At 42.6% G+C, this 14270-nt stretch overlaps 1 protein-coding gene across 1 annotated transcript in view; it reads left to right on the top strand.

Annotated features, from left to right (window-relative positions):
* The window catches only part of SPOCK1 (SPARC (osteonectin), cwcv and kazal like domains proteoglycan 1), a 583379-nt gene that overhangs the window by 235232 nt on the left and 333877 nt on the right, over positions 1 to 14270 (top strand). The window contains exon 3 of the mRNA XM_070374382.1: positions 3659 to 3704. Coding sequence (XP_070230483.1) covers positions 3659 to 3704 — 46 coding nt within the window. The remainder of the gene's footprint in view (positions 1 to 3658; positions 3705 to 14270) is intronic.

Here is a 14270-nt window from a genome sequence, read left to right as displayed (position 1 = left end):
ATGGATATGGCTCTCCTGGCAAGTGCGACTGAGTCCCTCTACCATGCCTTCCACTACAGTCTGAGTTTTAACAGGCCACATCTTTATTGGTCAGAAGGAAGGTCAGAGACAAGGGCTCCTGAGGCCCTAGACTTTTCTGCTCTGTGGACCAAATTCTGGGGGCCATGCAGCAGGAACACATTTGGTTACAGGGCAGTACTGGGGTGATGTTGGGGCTGTCACACTGCTTCCCATGTTGGGATTTGTCATAGTGAGAAAATAGATGCTGGGTGTTGTCAACAACACAGCAAGTCTTGGGTCTGTTTAAGGATAACCTAAAATGTATGTTCACCCCACTCCAGTACTCTTGCCTGGAAAATCCCATGGATGGAGGAGCCTGGTAGGCTGCAGTCCATGGGGTCGCTAGGAGTCGGACACGACTGAGCGACTTCACTTTGACTTTTCACTTTCATGCATTGGAGGAGGAAATGGCAACCCACTCCAGTGTTCTTGCCTGGAGAATTCCAGGGACAGAGGAGCCTGGTGGGCTGCCATCTATGGGGTCGCACAGAGTCGGACACGACTGAAGCGACTTAGCAGCAGCAGCAGCAGCAAAATGTATGTTACATTTACAAAATTCAGACAGAAAATAAGATAAAGGAAAAGCTGGGCTGGTGCCCCTGGTCTTAGGCCCTGAAGAAATGACCATCCAGCTGTCCTTTGTCCCTTGGGCATACTGACTGTTAAGTGAGGCCCCAGGATGAGGTGAAGCCCTAGAAGGGCATTCTTTTCGACTTTTCCATGTGGATTTAGATGCTCTTTCACCAACGTTCCCCTAGCAGATGAGTGTATTGATTAGTACAGCCCCAGGGGCTTGGACGGGTCATGTCTGCAGACCTAGCTGGTACAGAGTGGAAGGCTGATCCATGAGCTCTGGGCTTGTATGTCTGGACTTCGCTATGGCCAGGCCCAGTAGGGACTCCCATCCCCTGTGCTCATCGACCAACCCCCAAGTGGGCTCTGGTGCCTGTCTCTCAGCTGGAGCCAAAGGGGTCACACCCAAGGTTGTCTGCACTGCTGGCTCATTGGGGTCTGCTTTGGCCATCTGCTTTCCTAAGGCAGGGTGAAAGCAATCAGAGGCAGGGAGTCATCTCCTTCTCCACTTGGCCTTGCTGGGTGAGAGGCTGTTAGACTCGTTCTGCATAATGAGCTCTGACTCAAGGTGTACTTTCACATTTGGGCAGCAGTTAGGCAGTATTATTACATGTGTGATGAGTTTTAAATATTCTCATGCAGATAGCCACTTGTAGAAGTTTCATCTTGAAATCTCTGACTTTCCCCAAGAAACATGTAGAAATGGCAATTATAGTTAGCTTGGAAAAGTGACAAGGTCCAGTAGAATGCTTCATATTCCATCCAAGTTATAACATATGTTGAAATCGTTAGGAAATATTCAGTTCCTGAGACTGGCTCAAACCTTACTTGGACATCAAAGAGAATGTGACATGTGAAGTTAAAGCAGGACTGTCTTTGGCTCCAGTCCTTCCCTGTCGGACTCACAGCCTAAGCTTCTAAGGACTTCCATGTATTAAAGGAGCATGTTCTAGTGGAAAATAGTTCACATGATTTCAGACTGTAATTAGGTGATGCCATCCTTATCAGAGGGCACTTATGGACCACAGCTGGAAGGATGGAGATTTTGTTATTTTTTTCTCCAATAGTGAGGATAAGTTCATCTTAGGTTATCTCTTTTCTTGCCCTTGTCAATAGCAGAATGTCTGCTGCTGCTGCTAAGTCGCTTCAGTTGTGGCTGACTGTGCAACCCCATAGACCAGCAGCCCACCAGGCTCCTCTGTCCCTGGGATTCTCCAGGCAAGAACACTGGAGTGGGTTGCCATTTCCTTCTCCAATGTGTGAAAGTGAAAAGTGAAAGTGAAGTTGCTCAGTCATGTCTGACTCTTATCGACCCCATGGACCGCAGCCTACCAGGCTCCTCCATCCGTGGGATTTTCCAGGCAAGAGTACTGGAGTGGGGTGACATTGCCTTCTCTGCACAATGTTTGAGTCACTTGCTTATGTTCACTTGCTAAGAGTAGATTGGCCATCCAACCTGAGAAATAAGGTGGTAAATTTCCCACTGATCATCCAGCCCTTAGCTGAGAACCATTAACTTTGGCTGCCGAGTTTCAAACCACATAATTCAAGAGATGAGGATTGTATTTAAAATAATAAATGGAGAGAGATGTGACAGAGGGATTATTTTAAACTTTCTCAGTGCTGTTTCATGGTGTAGACCTCAGAGATTTCCTAACCAGCTGAGTTGAGAAGGCCAGTTATGGCGTAAAATTAAAGCCAGAGCAAATTGGACCAATTCCTTGGAGTTAAACATGATTTAATGCTGAATCCCCAGGATCCAGAGGAACCTGTTCATGTTTATTCATGCCCTGGAAAATGGAATCACCACCCAAGAAGCAATGTTCTGATTTTACTCTAAATCCTGTTTCCTAAAATCTATTTAAGGGCTTAGGTGAACTCAACAAGGATCTAATAAAGCCAGGTAATTGAATGACACTGAGACCAATAAAATGCAAAGAGATGGTATGGGAGATAAATGGTCACAGGAGAGAGCATGGACCATAGTTGAAACTAATTGTGTACTTTGGTGTAAATGAGGTTTTCTAGAAGAGAAATCCAGGCCTCATTTTGGACAGCTTTATGAAACTGCAGCATGCAGAGTGCCAGCCAAAAACACGTCCCACAAATTGTTTGAATATACTCTGGAGGAAATTAACTGAATGGGGGCACATGCCCTAAAATTGATGTGGGGAAGTTGTCCATGGGCAGGGCCCCTGCATGCTGCAGACAGTTGAGTTGAGCTGGCAGAGGGGGTGTGCTCATCTGCAGTGGAGTGGGTGAAGGCTGACAGAGAAGAGAAACTGTGGATAATGAAGGTTTGGAGGGGAAGGGTTATTAGAAGTGAGGAAGAGGTTAACAGGATGATGGAGCCGTGAGTGACCTAGACCCTTACAATTTCAACGTGATCAACTGTCTAGCCTTGGAGCATAAATTGAGGCAAGCTACATGCAAGAAAGACACGGTTATGAATCAACCAGATTGGCCAGCCTTTGTTTTTTATCTACACAACCAGAACAAATGGTATTAAGGTGAATATATGCCAGTGGTTAATTCTCACATTTGAATGACCCTCTGTTTTTAGTTTCGAGAAGTGCTAGAAAACTGGAACTGTGCACCAAAGTTACATGTCTCCATGTAGGAGAAATGTTGACAGTTGAATTATCAGTGGTTACAAACACAGAGGCTTAATCCCAAGTGAGAACAGCTAGGCATCACCTGCGGCATAATTGATAGCAAATACATCTTGCACTTAGAAGGTGTCTGGGTTTATCTGTCAAACCGGGAAGAGCAGTGCTGTTTCCATACTAGGCTGAAATGTATTAACTCTTCCTAGTGTATAATCCATACAGTTTGAAAGACAAGAATTTGAAAAGGCAATTGATACTTTTGATTGCACGTGAATGCCTTAGAAAAATTTCTGAACCCTTAGCGTTTTCCTTTGTGTTTTGGGAGGTGGTGGGGGGAAAGGCAGGTTTTTGTGCAGTTATATGAGAAACTTCCTGAAATCTGACTTTTGTTTTCTATTTTTTTTTTCCTTATATAGGATGATTATTTCAGAAACTGGAATCCCAACAAGCCTTTTGACCAAGGTAAAGGATGCACTATTTCTTGTTGTATATTTCGTGGAAAAATGCGATCTCATTTTTCCTTCTTTGCTTGCTAACTTCCTCTTCCCACAAAGGCCAGCTAGCTGACTTATTTTACCCACGTTGGGGGACTAAATAGATTGGGGTGATAGAAATTATTTTATCAAGTTGGTTATTTGTCTGAGATTGTCTAAGATTTAAATAATATTTTTATTGAATTGACCACTATAATCATTGGCTGGTTTTGTTAGAAAACAAACACAAAAAGAAACAAAATAGTAAAATGCTTATCAGACTAACCTGGTGGATTGTTGGGCTGAATCCAGTGATTTCATTCATGGAACTGACTGTACCTAGAGACGCTGTCCAATTCACATGAGCCACAAACATGAAACTTTCTTATCTAGAAATAGGCCAATCCCAGGAGGCTTTCAAGGGCATTGATATTTCATTTGTTTAAATAACTTCTTCATGGTTTCTAAGTAGAAGCTTGTTTCACAGGTGGTTCACTGACTGCTTGGGTTTTAGCCCTCAGAGGGCTCTTTCCACTCACCCTCCAAGCACAAAGCCAGGCTCCTGAGGGCCATTGTAAATCACCACCTCTGTCGTCCTGGGAGTTATTTAAGATGCAGCGAAGGCCTGCTGTGAATCACGTCCCTGTTCCTATCGTTCCATTTGTGGCTGCCCTTAGCACAGACCTTGCTGCTGAAATGGTGTTAAGTACGTATATGCAGTTAACGCTGCAACTCAGAGGGAACATGTTGCCTACTAGGTCTCAAAGATTCACACTTCTGAGAACCAGCTTCATTTCTGTAGCTTGAGTATTTGATGTGATCACAGTGGTCAACTTGACACAAAGACGTCAGGGAAGGCATTGATGTGTAACGTGATAGAAGGCGCCCTTTTCTGCCCTCTCCTTTGTCGCTTTAATAGGTCACTCCATCTGGACTCTGGTTGTCTTGTAAGCAAAATTGGCATTAAAATGTCCGCAGAGACATTTAGTGTATTATGCCCTCAAGTAGTGCAACACTTTATTCATTCATACATACATGCATGCATTCATTCATTCTCAAATGTTCACTGACCTAGCACTGTGTGCACAAGCACAAAGCCAGGTCTTGGGGACAAAACAGAAGATTTATGGTCTGTTTATTTCTGGCTCCTTCTCCAGGAGGAGCTCACAGTAAGGAGTGGGGAAATAGCTCAGTCGGCAGTTGCAGTGGGGTATGTTAAAGGCTGTGATGCAGGTGTGTGTGGGCGAGTCTATAGGTGGGAGATTTAGTGGGCGTGCACATGTGTGTTGTGGACAGGTAAGGCTTTCTTTGGAGGCCCTGTCTGGGCTGCACCATCTCAGTGGACTCCACCATCTTAGTGGACTTCAAGGGCCTCACACATCAACAGTTTAAAAAATGAAACATAAAATTTTAATTGAAGTATATTTGACTTAAAATATTGTGTTAGTTTCCGGTATACAGCAAAGTGGTTAAATTATACTTAGATATGAATATTTTTTCTGGTTCTTTTCCATTATAGGTTGTTATAAGGTTTGAATATAGTCTCCTGTGCTATACAGTAAATCCTTGTTGTTTATCTGTTTTACATATAGTGACTTGTATCTGTTAATGTCATATTCCTAATTTATCTGTCCTCCATCCTTTCCTCTTTGGTAATCACATCTGTTTTCCATGTCTGTGAGTCTGTTTCTGTTTTGTAAATACGTTCATTTGTATTATTTTTTAGATTCCAAATATAAGTGGTATCATAGAATCTTGTCTTTTCAGTATGGTAATCTCTAGGTCCATCCATGTTGCTGCAGATGGTATTATTTCCTTCTTTTTTATGGCCGAGTAGTATTCCACTGTGTACACATACCATATCTTCTTCATTCACCTATCTGTGGACACTTAGGTTGCTTCCATGTCTTGGCTATTGTAAATAGTGCTGCTGTGAACATTGGGGTGCTTGTATATTTTTAAATAAGTTTCATTTTTTTTCCAGATTTATGCCCAGAAGTGAGATTGCTGAATCGTATGACAACTTTGTTTTTATTTTTTTTGAGGGAATTCCATAATGCTCTCCATCGTGGCTGTACCAGTTTACATTTTTACATTCCTGCCAATGATGTAGGCGGGTTCCCTTTTCTCCACACCCTCTCCAGCATTTGCTGTTCATAGACTTTTGATGATGGCCATTCTGACTGGTGTGAGGCGGTACCTCATTGTGCTTCTGACTTGCATTTCTCTGATAATCATCAGTGATGAGCATCTTTTCAGATTCCTCTTGTGTATGTGTGTTCGTCGCTCAGTCACGTCTAACCGTTTGTGAATCTATGTACTGTAGCCTATACATTCCTCTTGGCCTTCTTGAAGTCTTTGGAGAATTGACAACTTTTATAGTGACTGAATCATCACGATAAAGCATCAGAAGGTGTTTGTAATTTAGATGTTTTCCATCAAAAATGGTCAAAATTTCTTAAAAGGCGACACCTTCATGTTGGCAGAACACTCAGATATAGAGCAGCCTGTTGCCTGTGTGACCTGGTAAATGAGCCTTTCTGCAAACACTCATACTGGGAGTTTGCTTATGGAGCTACACAAGTGGTGGAGACTGGGCACTGGCGCTTTCCAGCCCAGAGAAGGACTTAGGTTCTAGTTCTGTAAGGATCAAATGTTAGTGAATGTCAGATTTACTCTCCCTCAAGGTCTGCAAACAGATATTAAAACTTTACCAAAGAAGGAAAAGGCATTTAAATTTTTACTAGTACACATTGGGATAGGTTATACACATATTTACATATATTTGTCAGCTGATATATGTAAATGATACATCTACATATATGATACAAGTGATAGCTTCCTCTGAACATACTATTTAAATCTGTTTAACCAAATTGCCCAGACAGGATTTTTCTCTCTAAAGAACTTTGGCTGCTCTATGCAACATCTTCCTGCCCTGGCTCCCTCTTTTTCCAGCTCTGCAGGTTTGAAAACTGGATCTGCTGAGATAAATCCTCACAGAAAACCTCATGACTTTCTGGGTATATTTGAGGACCTTTGCTGAGAAGCCCCACTTTGTAGCTCAGGTGTAACTGCTATTGGCTATTATATCCTGAGCTGGGGTGGAGTACGGTGGGGTGGGCAGTGGGTGGTGGCAGGACTGAGAATAGCCTTCACTTAAAGTATCAGCCCCAGCAGATATCATCAATTACACTGAGCGCCGCTCAATAAAAATGGGAGGTTACTATATCAGTGCTGATGTGGGCTGGCAAAATATAAACCATAGGCACGGAAGGGGTCAAACACTTCATCTTCTGGAAAATAGGAGGATTGCCAAACTCCAGTGGAGATCATCAGCTGCAGAGAAAAGTCTTTTCCCTCCTACACTGAAAGAGAATCCAACGTGGTTTAGGCAGTTTTGTGGTTGGGAGGACTTTCGGTTCATGGGAATTGAATTGCTGGAAGGCATTTTAGAGGGCCTGATGACAAGGATGCTGTGGGATGGAGGTAGAAGAGGCTTCATGATGGAGGTGGGTGTGGATTGGGCTTGAAATACAGGCAGAGAAAAGAGGAAGGAAGGCCATGCATAGGAGATTCTGGTAGGGTATAGCCAGATGGGTGTACTCAAGGCAGCTTGTAAAGGACATTTCATACTGATGCTCTCCCTGCTTTCCCTGATGCTTTTAGACTTTGTTTTCTTGACACTGGGGAGCCATAGAAAGTTTTGGAGCAGAGGAGTAATAGCATGAGGGCTGCTCTTTAGAGCAGGGGTCCCCAGGCCCGGGCGTGGTCCAGTACCTCCTATCAGATAAGTGGCAGCAGTAGATTAGAGAGAAAGTTCACAGTAGACGTAATGTGCTTGTGGTTGCTGCTGTTCAGTCGCTCAGTTTGTCCGACTCTGCGACCCCATGACCTGTAGCATGCTGGGCTCCCCTGTTCTTCACCATCTCCTTAAGTTTGCCCTGGATGTGCTTGAATCATCCCCAAACCATCCCCCTCCCTGGTCCGTGGAAAAATTGTCTTCCAGGAAACTTGTCCTTGGTGCCAAAAGGGTTGGGGACCACTGTTTTAGAGACTGTATGTAGTTGGGTGTCTCGACAGCAGTGATTTGGAACCTAACACCCACCTCTAAATGATGCCCCTCACACAGGACTCTAGGTAACTTCTCCATTGCCTTGGAGCCCTAGGCTTTGGTCACTGGTGGTCAGGCTTAACCATTCAGCTCTGTAGGTTGACCTCGGAGAGACCCTGAAGCTCCCATCTCAAGTATTGGTGTGAATAGTCAGGACACAGATAATACTCAAGAAATAGTTAACTTCCCTGTAATTGCTCTCCCTGCTGATGGATATTTATCGAACTTTGAACAACAGGGCTTCATAGAGTAGGCACTTACCATATAACAACTCCACAGTAGTTAGAAGAAAAGCGCCTTGCCTGGAGGACTTCTGCAAGACCGAATACATCTTCAGCATGTTATCTTTAGGAGAATCAGTAATGCTTCTGTCAGGGGAGTATAATAGCCATCACCTTCAGGCTTTTCTGAGAATTCTTTCTGAGATTTGGGTAAAGTAGTCTATCCTTTTTTGATTGTTAATGCCTAATGCCAAATCTCCTCACAGAAGGGCCAGAGAGGAGTTCAGAATTGAAGGCAATGATTATTAACTCAGGTGAGAAATTTCTCTTGTGAAGTCCACAAAGATAGAGGCCCTGCTGTGAGGTGGGAGGGGGCAGCTGGCAGAGGCAAACAGCCTCCTGCCTTCTGTGGGCAGGAGGAGTAGAGGGCCTTGGGTGGACCTCTGCAGGAGGCTGGCCGAGCCTGGAGAGCTCTGGGGCGATTCCAGAGTTCGGGGTGGCCTCTGCCGCTGTTGCCTTTTGGCACGTTCCCTCCACTGGCCCCCAGCAAACCTGCATGCACACAGTGGGTGTGGAGCAGACGTGAGGTTTATGCTTCTGAGAGTGACATCTGGTCCAGCAAGATGGCTTCCCCACGAAAACAGTCCCTGCGCCAATCCGTTGGGGACACACATATGCTCTGTTCGTCTCTTGGAGAGCTGCAGTGCTTGTTAGCAATTTAAAAGCTCTGAGAAGTCTTTTAGGAAAGAAGCCCATTTATCTTACCGTTTGCTAAATTTGCCTTTGACCACATGTTTTTCTTATTATTTTTTTCACCCCACATCTATCATGTATCCAGCAAAAGTAGTCTATTCTGCGGCATATACTTCGGTAAGTGCAGTATGGGGTCCTGGGATTTTCAGTCAGATCCTCCAAGTTCAGAACTTGACTCTGCCAGTTGTTAGCTGTGTGGTTCTAGGCAAGTTGCTTAACCTCTCTGATCCTAAGACTTTCCCATCTGGAAATGGCAACAATGAGAGCCTTGAGAGGATTGAATGAGTTAATGTGTCTGGCAGATAGTAAGTGTTCCATGAGTGTTGTTTTACTCAGTAATGGATCTTTTCCATTCCTTCCTCCTCCTGTTTGGCTGCCTCTCCCTGTTGCTTCTCTCCCTTCCCACTCAGGTTCTCTTTCTTTATTTTATTTTATTTTTTTTTAAACTTTACAATATTGTATTGGTTTTGGAATTTAGAAAGATGGTAACAATAACCCTGTATACGAGACAGGTTCTCTTTCTTTCATCGTGTATTCCCTTTGGGAAGCCTTCACAATTGTAATGCTAACTGGAGCTCCTGGGCTAGATTAGAGCCAACCTGTCTTACACTAGGCAAGTCATTGCAGCATTGCACCCCACATCCTCATTATTGGGGCTGAAAAGGTTCAGGCTCTTCATGTTCATTCATTCATTCAACAGTTACAAGTGCTGATGTTTAGGGACCACACTAAGGAAGGTCTCTCCCGGGACTCTTGGAATTACAAGTCATTAGTCATCCGTGCAAGCTCTTATACTGGCACAGAGTATGTGTGTACTGGGGTTGATGGGGCAAGGTGGGAAGCAGGGACAAGTGGGCTGGTGGGGGTGTGAAAGTGAAAAGAGTTGGTCTAGAAAACTGAGAAATCCATACAATGTCAATCTCAAGTGTTTACATAAGTTACGTAGGTCTGTATTAGTTGGGGTGACAGTTTTTACTACCTCTTGGCCTCATTCAGTGTCTGTGGACCATGGATCAGGGCACCCCCAGTCTTAGCTGATTGGCATCCCCTTGAGTGTGATACTGAAGGTGCTGTCACAAAGATGCTCTTTTCCTATGGAATCAGGTGGCTAATGGAGAAGGTTATCCAAAGGGCCTGGAGGACAAAGAAAAGAAATAATACGTTGGACCACAATACTGTGATACAAAAATAAAAGGTATTGCTTTGAGGGAGGGGATGAAATGAATAAGAAGAGAAGTGATTTCTAACAAGAAGTTGCTGAACTTCTAGACCAGTCCTTTTAAAAAAAGAAAATTGGAGCTTATTCATAATGCTTTTGCCAAATAAAAGGTTGTAGTGGTGGTATTGGGGGATTGAGAGGCAATTTATGTGTATAACCAATACATCACTTAACTATAAAATTCTGGTTACCTCAAGATGTCCTCAAGTGTTGGAATGCAGATGAATCAAGGTTTCATCCTATAACCATAGTCTACTCAGGAAAGAGCCCACTGACTTATTTGGGTAGGAATTTCTACTTGATGAGACAAACCATTTTAGGGAAAATGGCTGAAGGGGCTTTATCGTGGGAGATTTTTTGAGACAAGTGGGTTCTTTTAATGTGGAATAGGGAAATGTTTTAGGTAAAGTGTGCAGGTGTTGGTTTAAAGGATAATGTTTTTCCTTCTGAAGTGAATACTGATTATTGTTCCTCCAGAGCATCCTGGCTGTGACTAAATCTCAGATGATTCTGGTGATTTTCAGAGCAGAATATGAACTTGTAGAAATTGATCTCCAGATAAAAATAAAGCTTCGAAAGGCAGGGACCCCTTTCACTCACGCTGTTCACTTCAATAGAATAAAAGAAGAAAAACCTTGCCCTTTGACTTCCAATCTATTATACCAAGATCCCGACAAGCTCAAATCCTCACCAAAGCCCTGCACTGTTTTCAGGCGAAAATTCTAAAACTCGGAAGGATAGAGGCCTTCCCATGTTTGACTTGTGTTTCTGGAACCAGAGGCCCATGAACTATCACAGCAACGTGTTTTATCAGAGTTTGAAAGGGTGCCTGGGGGAGGCAAGGTTGCCTATTTCTAAACTTTAGGAGAATTTTTTTTCCCCTCTAGATTAATCTGAAGTTTTACCTGATAGGTTCAATAGAAATCTTAAATCTCCATAGCTTTCCTCTTGATGGGGAATTTAACCTCACTCCAAGAGGAGTTTCTGACTTGCATTCACAGGGCCTTAGGAATTTTTCAGGGCTTAAGGATCTTTTCATCCTATCTGATCCCTTGATTCTCAGAGGCAGCTGGTCTGGTTTGTGGGAAACATCTTCATAGTTTTTTCCAGGTTCCCTCATGTTTGGTCTGCTTGATTCCTCCCTCTTACCTTTGCCTTCGCATGTAATTTAAGAACCATTATTTCTCCTTTATAGAAATAGATACTCTTGCTCAAAATAACTACTTTCTGCCCTAGACATTCACCTCGCACCCCAGCCACATCAGCCTCTCACCTCTGGCCATCTTCTTCACTTTCTTGATTACGACGATACAATAGTTAGTATTTTTAAAAATTTAGAGTATTGATTTTTAAATTTTCTGAGTCAGTTCTGCCAGAGAAGAAGCCAAGCCCTGTTAATTCAAATATTGGTTCACTCCTGCTGTAGCTCAGCCTATCCGCTTTGAAGTTAGATCAAGTTGAAAGTTTTATCTTTCATCTCTGGCTGCCTTTGCCTGTTTGCTTATTTTAAGGAAATAAAACATCAGATGCAAGATTGAAATCACCCTGGGGCCCCTTCTTGGTCCCTCTTTCCCATTTTCTTTTCTCTGAAGGTGACCATTTCATTTACATGCTTTTCTCTCCACATTCTTATGCTTTCATGTCATATGTGCATATCTATAAACACTGCTGTTTATTGTACAGATGTATGTTTTCTTCTCTGACATGTTTATTTCACTGAAAATTGTTTTTAAGGGTTTTTGTTTGTTGATATAGTTAATGTCTTTGTATTGTGATGTTCCATTGTACTAACAATGTACTAGCAAAAACAATGCCCAGTTGTTGAGGTAACTGGTGATAGAAGTAAAATCTGAAGCTGTCAAGAACAATATTGCATAGGAACCTGGAATGTTAGGTCTGTGAATCATAGTAAATTGAAAGTGGTTGAACAGGAGATGGCAAGAATGAGCATTGACATTTTAGGAATCAGTGAACTAAAATGGACTGGAATGGGTGAATTTAACTCAGATGACCATTATATCTACTACTGTGGGCAAGAATTCCTTAGAAGAAATGGAGTAACCCTCATAGTCAACAAAAGAATCTGAAATGCAGTTCTTGGGTGCAATCTCAAAAACAACAGAGTGATCTCTCTTCATTTCCAAGGCAAACCATTCAGTATCACAGTAATCCAAGTCTATTCCCCAACCAGTAATGCTGAAGAAGCTGAAGTTGAATAGTTCTATGAAGACCTACAAGACCTTCTAGAGCTAACACCCAAAAAAGATGTTCTTTTCATTATATGGGACTAGAATACAAAAGTAGGAAGTCAAGAGATACCTGGAGTAACAGGCAAGTTTGGCCTTGGAGTACAGAATGAAGAAGGGCAAAGGCTAATAGTTTTGCCAAGAGAAGGCACTGGTCATAGCAAACACCCTCTTCCAACAACACAAGAGAAGACTCTACACATGGACATCACCAGATGGTCAATACCAAATTCAGATTGATTATATTCTTTGCAGCTAAAGATGGAGAAGCTCTACAGTCAGCAAAAATCCGACTGGGCACTGACTATGGCTCAGACCATGAACTCCTTATTGCCAAATTCAGACTTAAATTGAAGAAAGTAGGGAAAACCACTAGACAATTCAGGTATGACCTAAATCAAATCCCTTACGATTATACAGTGGAAATGACAAATAGATTCAGGGGATTAGATCTAATAGAGTGCGTGGATAACTATGGACGGAGGTTCGTGACATTGTATAGGAGGCAGTGATCAAGACCATCCCCAAGAAAAAGAAATGCAAAAAGGCAAATGGTTGTCTGAGGAGGCCTTACAAATAGCTGAGAAAAGAAAAGAAGTGAAAGGCAAAGGAGAAAAGGAAAGATATACCTGCTTGAATGCAGAGTTCCAAAGAATAGCAAGGAAAGATAAGAAAGCCTTTTTAAGTGAACATTGCAAAGAAATAGACGAAAGCAATAGAACGGGAAAGACTAGAGATCTCTTCAAGAAAATTAGAGATACCAAGGGAACATTTCATGCAAAGATGGGCACAATAAAGGACAGAAACACTATGGACCTAACAGAAGCATAAGATATTAAAAGAGGTGACAAGAATACACAGAAGAACTGTACAAAAAAGATCTTTATGACCCAGATAACCATAGTGGTGTGATCACCCAACTAGAACTAGACGTCCTGGAATGCAGAGTCAAGTGGGCCTTAGGAAGCATCACTACGAACAAAGCTAGTGGAAGTGATAGAATTCCAGTTGAGCTATTTCAAATCCTAAAAGGTGATGCAGTGAAAGCACTGCACTGAATATGCCAGCAAATTTGGAAAACTCAGCAGTGGCCATAGGACTGGAAAAGGTCAGTTTTCATTCCAATCCCAAGGAAAGGCAATGCCAAAGAAAGTTCAAACTACTGCACAGTTGCGCTCATCTCACACGCTACCAAAATAATGCTCAAAATTCTCCAAGCCAGGTTGCAAGAGTACATGAACTGTGAACTTTCAGATGTTCAAGCTGGATTTAGAAAAGGCAGAGGAACCAGAGATCAAATTGCCAACATCCATTGGATCATCAAAAAAGCAAGAGGGAGTTCTAGAAAAACATCTACTTCTGCTTTATTGACTACAGCAAAGCCTTTGACTGTGTGGAAAACAACAAAGTGGGGAGAATTCTTAAATAGATGGGAATACCAGACCACCTCACCTGCCTCCTGAGAAATCTGTATGCAGGTCAAGAGGCAACACTTAGAACTGGACATGGAGCAACAGACTGGTTCCGAATCTGGAAAGGAGTACGGCAAGGCTGTATATTGTTACCCTGCTTATTTAATTTACATGCAGAGTTCCTCATGAGAAATTCTGTGCTGGATGAAGCACAAGCTGGAATCAAGATTGCCAGGAGAAATATCAATAACCTCAGATATGCAGATGACACCACCCTTATGGCAGAAAGCGAAGAACTAAAGAGCCTCTTGATGAAAGTGAAAGAGGAGAGTGAAAAAGTTGGCTTAAAACTCAACATTCAGAAAACTAAGATCATGACATCTGGTCCCATCACATCATGGCAAATAGATGGGAAAACAATGGAAAGAGTGAGAGATTTTATTTTTTGGGGCTCCAAAATCAGTGCAGATGGTGACTGAAGCCATGGAATTAAAAGATGCTTGCTCCCTGGAAGAAAAGCTATGACCAACCTAGATAACATATTAAAAAGCAGAGAGATTACTTTGCTGACAAAGGTCCATCTAGTTAAA

This window comes from Bos mutus, chromosome 7 (genome assembly GCF_027580195.1).
Source record: "Bos mutus isolate GX-2022 chromosome 7, NWIPB_WYAK_1.1, whole genome shotgun sequence".
Taxonomy (NCBI): Eukaryota; Metazoa; Chordata; class Mammalia; order Artiodactyla; family Bovidae; genus Bos; species Bos mutus.
The sequence above is the reverse complement of the archived record's forward strand: the minus strand, read 5'-3'. Positions and strand labels throughout refer to the sequence as shown.